Genomic DNA, 13,813 nt, shown 5'->3' on the forward strand with positions numbered 1-13,813 from the left:
ATTTTTAGCTCGGTAATGATGTCACCTGTCTCTTGAACCTTTGCATTTTCATCCATATTAAGGAAATATTGACTTAAAAAAGCTCTTGTCTTGAAAAGTTATGTTTGTTTTGTTTTATTTCAAAAATCTGAGCAAATCCACAGACAATACTCCAAAATATGTGAAGAAACATCAAGTTTTAGAATGTTTTTCTATTCACTATTTCTTAATTATTACACTTATTTAGCTTAACTGCTGCCAAATACCGTCTGGTTTTACCGTCTGTTATTATCAGATAATATATTATAACTTTATTACCAAATAATACACGTTTTTATATCAATCTCCTCTCTTTATTATAAGATTATATGTAATATGTTATATTAATCAMATCARATTTTATTTTATTCACAGTTCTTATGGGTGTTTTTTCACATCTGTGTCGGTTTCTTTGGTCATTTTATTGTCATAAGTGTTTCCATTTCAAATCTTTATTTTTTGGGTTTCAAACATTTTTTATTCACTTTCAAAATATTTTTTCWGTTTCATTTTTTTTTCTATGAAACGAACTTTATGGCCCCAATTTAGCTCCATACAGAGCAGCTTAATGAATTTGACTGGCAGCCAATCATAAAATGAGCATCAAAAATACAATTTAAATACATTRTTTTAACACATATTTTAAAAAGCAAAGAAAAAATATTTAATAACTTAAAACAAAGTTATGATTTTAAAAAATCCAGATTGACTGCTTTTATGGTAAATAATTTTACTTAATTGTCGTTATTTTGCAGAAATCAGTTTTCACTTTGACAATAAAAATTCTTGTAATTCTTTGGTCAAGAAAAAGCAAAATTTGTTATGACTGATTTGCAAAGGCTATAAAAAATAGCAATTACTGTTGTGTGAAGTGCAGACAATTTACTGTAAATTATAATATAGTTTTTTTTTTTAAAGTAATTTAGTATAAATGTATAATTTCAATGTGTTTATATTATTCTATATGTGTACATTTTTGTAAACTTATTTAAAGTATTTTAAATGTTTTTGTTCATGATTCCCTATTTTCATCACCTTTTTAGGTTTTACGTAGTTTTGTTTTTGTTTTTGTTGTTTTTGTCCAGTTGTCGTTCCGTCTGTAACGCCATGATCAGATCCTCTTTGTCGACCAATCAGAAACGACAATAATCCTACCATGGGTGGCTTGCTCAACGCTGATTAGTCTATGCTCATGTGAAGCAATGTTTAGCTGTGTTGTAATTGGTCCGCCAGCTTCCTTTAGTCGTCCGTTCACGCCCCTTACCTTTGACACTGGATACAAGCAACACAGCGGCAGGAAGGTGGGTAGCTCCGATGGAACTGCTCTATAAATCTTAAAAATTTACTTTGCTAAACCACAGCTCATGTTTTTAATACGAAGTCAAACGTTCAGAGAAATCTTTGGTGTCTGTTACTGGAAATGTTACGTTTTTCTCGTCCAGTTTTAAATCTTGGGAGTTCAGCGGATAGTTTTCTATAAAATAATAATTTATGTCACCATGTACTAGTTTTTACTGTTTTTTTCTGTTTAATAATGAATGCATTTGTACAAAACTTTTAGTTAAACGAGTCTTGCTCTGTTTAAGGGAATAGTAACTGACCTACTTTTAAGACGGGCTATGAAATGTTTTATTCCCCGCCGAGTGAATAATCTGGAGTCCAGTAATYAAACTACGGCAATGTATTAGTGAAGTATGGCTTTTAGAGCTATTAAAACCATAAATTCAGTCCAATTTTACATTCGACTAATAAAAGTTRTTTATTTTTGTAGCGAAATCTTTTGGTCTGATCTCGCAGAGAAAACTGCTGACTGAGCACAAAAGTTTATTTGTAAAGAAGTTGACAGCTTACAGTGCTCCAACTCACCATATTAATGGAAAGCTTGGTGGAAGGAAGAAGTGTAGCAACAGATGACAACTGCAAACTTGATRAGACTTATGAGGAAAAGCCAACTGAAGGTGTGGACTGCAGCTTACGTCAGAGTCCTTGGGTTTAGCGTCTCTTAAATTCAATTCAGAAATACTTTACTGGTTCCAAAGAGAAATTAATTATTGTTGCAATTAATTATTGTTGCAAGTCATATGAGTCGTTACGTCATATGACATTGTGTGAAGAGTCCTACCTAAGCCAAGGAGAAAACATCTGGCGTGGTGATAGACGTAGCTCTGGATTACGTGGTGTTGGTTGTGATTGTACGATCACCTGTTGCTCACCTGGTGGCTTTAGTAAGTAGGTGATGGGGGAAGTTTACTTTATGCTGACCGCTTTAACCCTCCTGTCAATTTGATCCGTTTCAAATTTAAAATTTTTTTTTTTAAATAGTTAGGAGTATTTTTTCTGCATGAAACTTTTTCTATTTGTCCTAATAGGTGCACTCTATGTATAAAATGAAAATGGTTCATTTTACACCTYTGCAGCCCCCCTGGGTCTGTTTGTTACATAGACCCGAACAATTTGACCCGGCAGTCAAGTTGAAGGGTAAAAAGGTAAAAAAAAAGTCCAATTTTATTTGTTTCTTTCTTTGCACCTATGAGGTGCAAAGAAACATGTTCCCCTGGGTGTTCCCCTGGGTGTGTGTGATGAACATATTTCATCACACACACCCACACCACACCACACCACACCCACACCACACACATACCTAAACACGCACACAAACCCACTTTTTCACTATTCTCTTTACTTCACTAGGAAGCTGCCAGAAAGCAGGTGTTCATACAACTTTTGACAGGAACCTTTTCTGTTCCCCTGGACAAACTCCACCCACACTGAKTGGACACTCAGTATAAGTGGAGAGGGGAACATAAATACTCTCTGCAAGGGAGTCCTAAACACATTACACACTGAAGGTACATGTGATATCGTCACTGTCAGAGATCAGAAAATGAGCCTCAGGGAAATAAAAAAATAACAACCCTGGAAGAGCTGGAACTTCTTGTTGATCATTCCAGGGTTGACTAGGACGGCAGTAACTCGCATTATAGACATCAAGTCAGTATTGCACTCAGGCCTAGTGCAATACAGAAAATCATTGTTGAAATGACAAATCTTAAAGGAAGGAGAGTTTTGGGAAAGAACTGGAAGGAGCTGGACCAAATGCATTTACATGCATATTTGGTGGGGTGTGGAGGTCCTCATTCTGACCAGAGTATATATGTCAAAAGATGAGTCAACAGCCAGTCTAAGGGATGCAGAGAATGAGTAGCRACCCTACTCATTTAGGCAATATATGCCTTCCACACAGCTAAATATGGCATACAAATCTGGGCAGCATGTGATGAAAAACCCAGTTTTGTTTTGAACATGCAGGTTTAAACTGGAAATCCAGCTGGAGGATCATCTTCAGGACTCATTTGTCTTGATTTTAATCAGCGGGTCAATTTGACCCAGAGCAGAAAAGTGTCTCAAGTTCAATTATAAACATCACCCCTTCAAAAAAAAAAAAAAAAATCTAAAAGTAGTATAAAAAATTTACAAAAAATCACTTTCAAGGATAGTTAGTGTCATTTTGTGTTTAGGTTTTTTCAGTGGGCATAAAAAATTGAAAATCACATTTTTTATGTCCAAATGAGTAAATTGTCGTCATTGATCCTTTATTTGTGAGAAATAAAAATACATCATTGCACAAATATTGATTGAAATGGTTAGTATTGGAGTTAATAATCAGATACAAAAAAATGTTTGGAGGAATTTTTTGGTTTCTGACACTATAGCATGGCTAAACACTCCCCGGGTCAAATTGACCCACGAACATTATTGCTGTACCTCAGAAACGAACATAATAGGAGGGTTAAGTTTGAATGATTTTCGTCTTTGATCTCTGTTGAAACCTGCGGATCCGTTTTTATGCTGCCTTTGGACACGGATGTCTGTTATTCACTAATGTGGATTTTTGAAGATATTGATGCAAATATAGCAATCTTAACTGAAGCTTGGATTTAAGTTTTGATCAGCTGGCATGTCAACAATGGTTCCTCTGTTCAGCTGCTCAGCGGTCCGATGTCAGATGGTTCAGATGGATTTGATTGTTTCTCCACCCTGTAGTTCGGCAGACGTGGCTGGAGATGGAACCAAAGTTGAAGCTTTTGTTCCATCTCCAGCTGCTGTGGTTCTCTGTCACWCTGCATTGTGTCAAACCAACCAAACCCTTTTAGCAGTCTGTTCTCCTCCTCGCCTGTGGAGGCGCTGCACCAACATGAAAACCTCTGAAGAAGACACTGAGCGCAACTTCCTTCTTCACAAAACTTAAACAAAAAATGTTTTGTGAAGAAACATTTTGAAAAATATGACGGCACTACATTTTTGTTTCCATTTGGTGAAGAAGGAAATTYCCCTCAGAGTCTTCATCTGAGGTTTTTGTGTCGTTTCCTTCAGTGGTTCTTGGTGCAGCGCCCCCACAGGCGAGGAGGGGAACAGGTTGCTCAAAGGGTTTGGTTGGTTTGACWCARWGCATAGAGAARGAGAACCACAGCAGCTGGAGATGGAGCAGATGATGAAGTTCTGATCCCAATCAAACCGAGTCTATCAGACCATCAGGTGTGAATAAAACTTTAAAATTTACTTCTAAACTTGAGTTACTGAAAGAAATCAACTTTTAAATAATGTCCCAGATGTTCAAGATGCAGCCTTTCAGCTGCATCTTGAAAAGCTTTCACTTTTAGTTCTTGATGTTTGCACAGTAAACTAAAACCAGACATTAAAAGTTGCCCTGTTGCAATAAGTAATAAATAAATTAATTGCATGATAAATCAAAACGAGCTCAAAAATTTTCATTTGCCTGATTTATCTACTAAAAACTGTATAATGTTTTGGTCTTAAGCTGTCCTTTTTTATTTTCTTTTTTTTGAAGGACAATTTTGTTTACAAAGTCTTCATCATTAATTTTATTTGTTGTTTTGTTTATTTATTTTTGGATATTTGAAACTTAAATATTTAACAGAAAATTAAACAGTTCCGGTGTTAAATTTTCATTGGAGTTTAAAGTTTATTCATCTTTGAGAATGTGCTCTTGCTTTATTATGCCATTACCTGAAAATGTTCCCCAAACAACAACATTATTATTTATCACAATAACTTATGTAGCATTGTTTGTTATTGTGACAGGCCTAATTTAAAGTCTCAGTTTTTTTATTTCACTTTTAAGGTTTTATTTTTTATGTTTCTCTGTTTGAAGCAGCCATGGATCTGGTGCTGAACGTGGCCGACCACTACGTCCTGACGCCCTACGTCTACCCCGAGACATGGGCCGAGGACGGCGCCCTGCGGCAGATCCTCAGCCTCCTGGTGGTGACCAACCTCGGGGCGGCCATCTTGTACCTCGGCCTGGGAGCAATCAGCTACCATTTCATCTTTGATCACAATCTGATGAAACACCCACACTTCCTGGAGGTATGTCGTCTCACGGTTGCCGTAGTAACAGAATGATTGGCAGCCCTGCAGAACCGGACAGACCGGYGGACTTTGTTCCCTCCATGTTTGGAGAGATTTAAAGGCCAGCTACCAGATATTCTGTTCAGAGGTGGATAGTTTTGATCTGAGTAATAAAGTAGTTTGTTTGTTTGGAAATAAGCAATAAATCAATGAATCGTTTGATAAATTAATAATTTCCATTTGCATGCTTGTTTGTTTTCCTCCTCTCTTTTTTTCCTCTGAGCTTAATGAGCAACTTTGTTTACAGAGAGTTATTAGTATTTTAATAACTGATACCTGCGTGATAATGCAGTCACTTCCACCAGTAAACCACCAAGCAGCTTCTCCGAATGTCCCGATACGCTCCCAGTCTGAACCCCTCATGTCGCCTTTCAGCGTCCAACCACACTGAAATAAACCCGCTTAGAGCCAGGCAGCCTCATCTCTACACTGCTGAACTTCTGTTTAACATGTGTCATCTTCCCTTTGTTTCCCAGAATCAAGYTCAGAGAGAAATTAAATATGCGATGACCTCCCTGCCCTGGATCAGCATCCCCACCGTGGCCTTGTTCTTCGCTGAGGTCAGAGGTTACAGCAAGCTGTACGACAACGTCAGCGACTCCCCGCTGGGTGAGGAAAGCAGCCTCCATGTTGTCTGATCGTCCTCCATGAAATGACTTTTGATTTATAAATGAGTCATTGTCAAACATTAAACTACATATTTTTCTTACTTTTTTCCAGAGAAAAATATTTATTACAGTATGTCAACTCTGTTATTGACAGCAAAGAGAGAAAATAATTCTAACAGAGAAAATTATTTTTATTTCGCTACATAAGCTGTATTAATAGACTAATACTTCAGATTGAGATATTTAAAAGTACACAAAAAGTAAAAGAATAAAACATTTATTTATTATACTGGGAACACTGGTCACAGGCTTCAGTCTGCTGGACACACTGGGAGAACTCCAATGACTTCTGACACGTTCTGGTTCACAAGCTAAAGCCAAGGATAAAGGAGAAATTATAAAAGTTAATAGAAAATACATATACGTTTCTTTCACATTCATAAAAAGACATTTTCAGCATGTTGGGCTCTGACTCGTAGCATCTTTATAGCTAAATACCGACATGGTGAAGCTGAGCTGGGAAACAGGCTGAAGAACAGAACAGCAGCTCCAGCTCTGATCCTGACTGATCTTTCCTCACACAATCAATCCCCTGGTCTTTAATGAACTTCTCCTCTAACAGCGGTTTCTCATCAGCTCTCTCTCATTAGATAACGGTATGAAAACGTTAGCTACTACGCTAACAATTAGCGATTACTTCGCGCCAATTTAGCTACATAGGAAATATTTCTCTGTTGTTTGGAAGCGAATTTATGGCTGCAAAGTCAAGTAATTCTGATCTTTCATCCTTACCTGTGAAAGATAATGCCAATGAATCCAGTTTGTTTCGTAAAACGGTTGAAACAGGTCCACACAGCACAGGACCTAAGGAGCTCCGATCGCTCTGCTGCCACATAAAAGATGGCGGACGCTGTTATGTACGACTCAGCGCTCCATGAGGCGTCTACGTATTAATGTCTATGGTCTGACCGTCCTCCATGTTGTCTGATCATCCTCCATGTTGTCTGACCGTCCTCCATGTTGTCTCTGCGTCCTCCTGCTGTGGGACTGACGTCTCCTCTGTGCTCTCAGGCTGGTCCGGTCTCTTCCTCAGCATGATCTCCTTCCTGTTCTTCACTGACATGTGTATCTACTGGATCCACCGCTTCCTGCACCACAAGCTTATTTACAAGGTGGGTAAACCTGTTGGAAGGTCGTAATATTATGAGAGCAAAGTCAATATGATACAAGAGCAATAATATAAGAACAGGTGCTGTGATATGAGAATAAAATCGTACTCATATGAGAAAGGTCCTAATTTTTTGAGAACTCCTACATTGCGGTAAAATTAAGTTATACTTTGGTATGTTTTACAAAGAAGGAAAAACTTGATGCTCTAACATCAGCGCTAAATTATGATCAGCAGCAGGACTTTGAAACGAGTCGATTTAGAAGAAGGAACCACAGATTGTCCGACCTAGTCAGATCTTAAAAACTCAATTGAAGCTTTTTTTTTTCTCATAAAGTGACATTTTTGTCGTAATATTATGACTTTTTCCTGGTCATATTGCATCTTTATTCTGATAAAGTAATGAATTTATTCCTGCAGTTTAAAAGAAAACAATTTCTTAGTCTAACCTTAATATTAACTACCTGAAAAATCGGAAAGAAACTCCGTTTATAATTCAAATACAGATGTATTAATCCCAAAGGGAAATTAAATACTAAATATAAATGAAATTATATTCAATATTTAATATTCAATCTAAATTAGACTATATTTAAATGTAATTAAATATTCTAAGTGTTTCAGTTAATCTAAAACGGGAAATGTTTCATCTAATTAATGTCAGACAATGAGAAAAATGAGTTATTAATAAGTTAATTGGATTTCTGATCAGAGGTTTTCTTCCTTTTCTAGTAGAATATTCTTGTCAGGTTGGATACACAGTTCTCATGTGACGTCACACTCCTGTGAACTTTGTAACTTTCTGTGAACTTTGTAACTGATGGCCATCTTGGCAGGCAGTTGCTATGAAGTTGCTATGACAACAATAAGCAAGCCACAAGCTTAGAACTATCTCTCGCCTTGTTCCTATCTAACTTATGAGCTACATTACAACTTGATCACAACCTTTGAGTGTCTACTCATCTGTGTGTAACATTGAGATAAATACACTCCTGATCAAAATCTTAAGACCAATCAAAAAATTGCAAGAATTTRCATTTTGCACTATTGGATCTTAAGAAGATTCTAAGTAGAGCTTCACAATGTTAAAGAAAAAAATCAGTGAAAGAGACAAGAACTTTTGAGCAGGGAATTTTCTGAAAACTACATTTACACTCAAACATGATTTTTTTTCAGGTGATCAAAAGTTTAAGACCATAGTCTTTAAAAGCCAAAATCTGTGCAAAAATCTGGATTCCATGTCATTTTCTGTCAAGCCTTTACACTGTCAAGACCTGATGGCAAAACCAAAAAAGCTCACTGACTTTGAACGTGGTAGGATTGTTGAGCTGCATAAGCAAGGCCTCTCACAACGTGCCATTGCTGCTGAGAGGTTGGACGCAGTAAGACAGTCATTTTGCAGTTTTTAAATGATCCTGAGGGTTATGGAACAAAAAAGTCAAGTGGTAGACCCAAAAACATTTCACCAGCTCTGAGCCGCAGGATCCGATTGGCTGTCCGTCAAGAAACGGGACGATCCTCTACCCAAATTAAGGCCATTACTGGTGCTAACTGCAGCCCAGTAACCATCAGACAGCATCTGCGAGAGAAGGGCTTCAGAAACAAAAAACGTCTTCAAAGCCCACGTCTTCTTCAACGCCACAAAATTGCCCGTTTGGACTTTGCAAGGGTGCACCAATCATGGACATTGAAAGGTGGAAGAAAGTTGTCTTCTCTGATGAGAAAAAATTTACCTTGATGGTCCTGATGGCTTCCAACGTTACTGGCATGACAAGGAAATCCCACCTGAGATGTTTTGTACACAGCACAGTGGTGGGGGCGCCATTATGATTTGGGGTGCGTTTTCCTTCAATGGAACAATGGAGCTTCAGGTTGTGCAGGGGCGTCAAACAGCAGCTGGCTATGTGGAGATGTTGCAGCGGGCATCCCTCATGACTGAGGGCCTCGTCTGTGTGGCAATAATTGGGTTTTTCAACAGGACAATGCTGCAGTTCACAATGCCCTCCTGACAAAGGAGTTCTTCCAAGAGAATAACATCACTCTTTTGGACCATCCTGCATGTTCCCCGGATCTAAAMCCAATTGAGAACATTTGGGGATGGATGGCAAGGGAAGTTTACAAAAATGGACATCAGTTCCAGACAGTGGATGCCCTTYGTGAAGCCATCTTMAACACTTGGAGCAAYGTTCCCACTAGCCTCCTGGAAACACTGGCATCAAGCCTAAACGATTGTTTAAAGTCATCAACAAGAATGGTGGAGTTACTCATTACCGAGTCCTTTTTTTTGACACTTTGATTTCTGTTTTGGGGGTTTTCGGGGGTTTTTGAGCTATGGTCTTAAACTTTTGATCAGCTGAAAAAATCATGTTTGACTGTAAATGCAGTTTTCAATTAATTCCCCGCTCAAAAGTTTTTGTCTCTTACGCTGATTTCTTCTTTTAACTTTGTGAAGCTCTACTTAAAACCTTCTTAAGATCCAATAGTGCAAAATGCAAATTATTGCACTTTTTTAACTGGTCTTAAGATTTTGATCAGGAGTGTATCAGTGATATTTACTGTAGTACTTRCTGCCAAACTAGAAAAATTAGCTTAGCCAATGTAGCTTTTAGCTGCTAGCTAAGATGGCACGGATCACTTGCTGTTCAGACCTGTGGGAACTATGTGTTGATCAYCGTTCTCTTCATTTCCAACAGATGTTCCACAAGCCACACCACATTTGGAAGATCACCACGCCCTTCGCCAGCCACGCCTTCCACCCGGTGGACGGCTTCCTGCAGGGCCTGCCCTACCACATCTACCCCTTCCTGTTCCCCCTTCACAAGCTGCTCTACCTGGCTCTGTATGTGTTTGTCAACATCTGGACCATCTCCATCCATGACGGCGACTACCGCGTCCCTGTTGGCCTGACCGGCGTCATCAATGGCTCCGCCCACCACACCGACCATCACCTCTTCTTTGACTACAACTACGGCCAGTACTTCACCCTGTGGGACCGGCTGGGAGGCTCCTACAGGCACCCGTCGGCTCTCATGGGGAAAGGCCCCATGGAGCTGGTTCGGAAACTGCAGGCAGAGGGAAAGTTGGGGAAACAGGAAGTGAACGGACACGCTCAGAGGAAAGAGGAGTAGCAGAGTTGGGATTGATTGCAGAGACGATTCGATAATCAGTTGCAAAACTGAGAGGAAATATTTAAAGTTCATGTYCGCCATATAAGCTGATCCTGATGAACGAGCTTCAACTTGCTTTGTGTTTTTTTTCCTTCAGCAGTGGAGTTTTGTGCAGTCAACATTTTTTAAATTGGGGTTGAAAAACTTATCACGATAAATGAGTTTCATCATGTTAGTCTATCAATAATTATTGGTTAGTTTTCTGTTGTAAATGTCTGAAATATTGCCAAACTGGTGACTTTATCAAGTTTTCTCTCCACGTCATTTTTTATTTGTAGGCAGTTATCAGACAAGGTGGGGAAACTTGAAACTGCTGCTGTGTATGTTACTCAGTAAGTTGTTGCTAGGCAACCAGTTAGTTGATGCCACTCACGTTGCTTATCTAGCTGTGAGAGTTTAAGCGGTTAAAGCCTTTCCTCTGCCTACATCCCCCAGAATGCCGTTCGGCTCTGGATTAGAGTTTGGTGAATATTCTAAATATTGAATATTCTATTGATATTGATTTATTGTCCAGGCTCTAGTTTCAATACAGCACTTGTTTTTAAGTGGAAACAGCTGCTTGCTAACTCCAGGTGTTTTTAAAGCTCTCTGTGAGAGGTCCTCAGGTTCTGGACAGCCCATCTTTGTGTTTTGGACTCTTGTAAGGAACAGCTGGTGATGGCCGGTTAGTCTGTGAATTTATTTCCTTTCCACTCACATCTTTGCTCYAGTCGGTCACTGGGCCTAACTCTGGAACCGGTGTTGCACAACATTAACTGTGTTTCCATTACAAATGTGCGCAAAACTTTGTCGCTGTTCTGCTAATGTTGAAAAATAAAATTTTGCAATTGCGCTGTTCTCATTAATTAAGAAACAAAATGAAAATCACACAGGAATAAGTTTAAGTGATTCCATTGCAGTTTTGCAAAACAAACAGATTTCAATACGGCTGAAAAACCGCATCATGCTAACACTTTCCTAAATTAGCTTGTTTCAATTAATGAAATTTATTTCTGAAATGTCAAATTGTGCAATTACATGGTCAATGAAATGCAGCTACTGTAACAGTAACAGTGAGGTTCTGATGGAACGTTTATCCATGAGATGCTTCCTGTTTGAAGAAACCTTTAAATCCAGTCCAGACTAAACCAGCAGATATTTCTCTCTGCTCATTGGAAAAACGATTGCTTTCTAAATCCTGAYGCATTTATTAAACATAATTTAGGTACAATGGCTCCCTTTCTTTGTACTTGTAGATTTCTCTGGTTGTTGGTGACATGTGGTGTGAACTTCCAGCCTCTCTTATTAAATATATTCTCTGCTGTGTAGAGTTTAAAGGTCACATCACAGGTTTCCAGATACAAACTTGATTGAAATGTGCTGAACAAACAATTTTATTCTTTTACCACATTAGGATCAAAAAGAGGAACCTGGTTGTSCTGGAGTTTTTCYTCTCCACTGTCACCACAATGCTTAATGCATCAATTTGTTTATTGTGAATTGGTGCCATAAAATAAACTAAATTGACTTGAGTCAGAATTTTGGMTCACATTTTAGCTTCTGTTCAGAATCCAACAGAAACTAGTTGATTTACTCCAAACTCTCTATTTATGCTGTTTCTAAACTCAAAACAAAATCACTGAACTAATCAGGATTATTCTCCAATATTCAAAACACTTTATGCATGTTTGGTTGTCAAATTTACACAAATGTATCAAAACAAGATTTATTCTACTATACCTGTTTCAACACATTTTKTCTTCAACATTTCCCGGTAAAGATTTATCGACTGTGAGTACTTTGCACTTTGTACTATAACATCATCCTGCTAAATCCACTGGTTTAAACAGTATCACTTTTTTATTGTTTACAAAGAAAACTTATAAAAACAGTGAAAATATGCTAAACTTAGTATAACCTGTAAATTTCACACTTTTTGTTTACTGTAGTTTTTACTGTGTTTCTCTCAACCACAGCTGCTGGTTTATTACCGTAAAAATAACATTGTAGTTTTATTTTTATAGTATGGACAGACCTGCATCTTCCCCAGCTAAGTGACTGTTGCCATGGGAACTCACAGAAAGCAAAACAAGTTAGGAGAAAATTAGCATTTATCTTAATTTATTGATATACCTTCTAACACTGAGCAATGCTCGAAATGAGCTGATTTTTTTTTATAAGCTTGTAAAACATAAAACAGCAGATAAAAGAGCATTAAATACAAAACTGGCGTGTTGTTTCAGAAATGTCCACGGGTAGTTGTAATGTCCTGGATAAATGAATAACATAAATACACAGCAGCCTTTTGGTTTCAGATTCAGAACTGCTCCTGAAGAGAAAAGTAAACCGTGATGGAGAAGCTTTTCTACACGTTTCCTTGAGGCGACTGAGTCCTCTGGAGGAGACGAGCGACCGGCGCCTTCAGCAGAAGAAGAAGGGCATCCAGAGGAAGGACCGCATGGCTGCCCCAGCCGCCATGCCCGCCAGTAATCCCAGCGCCACGCTCTCTGCGACTCCATCAAACGGATCCCTCTGGACGATCACCTGGTGGGTTCCTTCAACACAACAACACAGCAGCCGCTGTTACAGCTGAATCCTATCTGTTTGCTTCTCAAACAAGTTTTTTTGCTCATCAGACTGGTTAAGTTTTGAAAGGAAAGTTCAAGGACTTTAATTGCTGTTAAAATCTTATATGGCATATAAGAGCCATTGTAGATGGGAGAAAAACAGGAGGAAATTTCTGCCAAAAAAGTTCAAATTTTTTTATTTATTTTTTATCTAAAATTTCTGAGTTCAAAAAAGCTGAAAATTTGCAAGAACAAATTCAGAAATTCTGAGGTGAATATCAAACATTTTCTAGAAAAACAAATCTTTGATTTCAAAATGATGTAAATCTAGTAGAAAAAAGATCATATCCAGAAATTTCAGATTTCAAAAAGTTGTAAATTTGCACAAAAAAAAATCTGAAATTCTCAGATTAATTTCAAATTTTCTAGGAAAGACAAAAAAGTTCAAAAAGTCAAACATTTGCAAAAAATGTTTTATTTAGATTCATTTAACGTATTTTCTACACAATATCTGAACATTTTCTGAGCTCATAAAGTTTCAACTTTTCAAGCTCTGAAATTTTTGAGATTGATCTTAAAGTTTTGGATTGACCTTTTGGAGCTCATAAATTTCTAAGTTTTTGGAGAAAAATTCAAAGTTTAATTTCAGAATTTGAGTTTTTTTCTCTCAAATTTACAACTTTTTAAACTCAGAAATGTTTTCATTTTGTCTAGAAATGTTCTGAGATTAATCTCAGTTTCTTGTTYGCTGATTTTGTCATTSAGCCATCTTACCTGGTCCCGCTCCAGGTGTGATGTAGACGGTGTGGTATCCGGTCATGGGGACGGCCTGGTAGGAGTCATCATAGGGGTCGTATGCAAACACCTGCACACACA

The 13,813-nt window shown here is 38.0% G+C and overlaps 1 protein-coding gene across 1 annotated transcript; it reads left to right on the forward strand.

The window, feature by feature from the left end:
• The first annotated feature begins 1,231 nt into the window (after positions 1-1,231).
• Positions 1,232-12,649, forward strand: sc5d (sterol-C5-desaturase). Its single transcript, XM_008428596.1, has 5 exons — positions 1,232-1,319; positions 5,195-5,406; positions 5,925-6,057; positions 7,128-7,228; positions 9,918-12,649. Exons 2-5 carry the CDS (start codon positions 5,197-5,199, stop codon positions 10,350-10,352), a joined length of 879 nt encoding a protein of 292 aa, XP_008426818.1. The 5' UTR covers positions 1,232-1,319; positions 5,195-5,196; the 3' UTR covers positions 10,353-12,649.
• The last annotated feature ends 1,164 nt before the right edge of the window (positions 12,650-13,813 follow it).

The sequence above is a fragment of the Poecilia reticulata genome, linkage group LG14 (genome assembly GCF_000633615.1).
Source record: "Poecilia reticulata strain Guanapo linkage group LG14, Guppy_female_1.0+MT, whole genome shotgun sequence".
Lineage (NCBI taxonomy): Eukaryota > Metazoa > Chordata > Actinopteri > Cyprinodontiformes > Poeciliidae > Poecilia > Poecilia reticulata.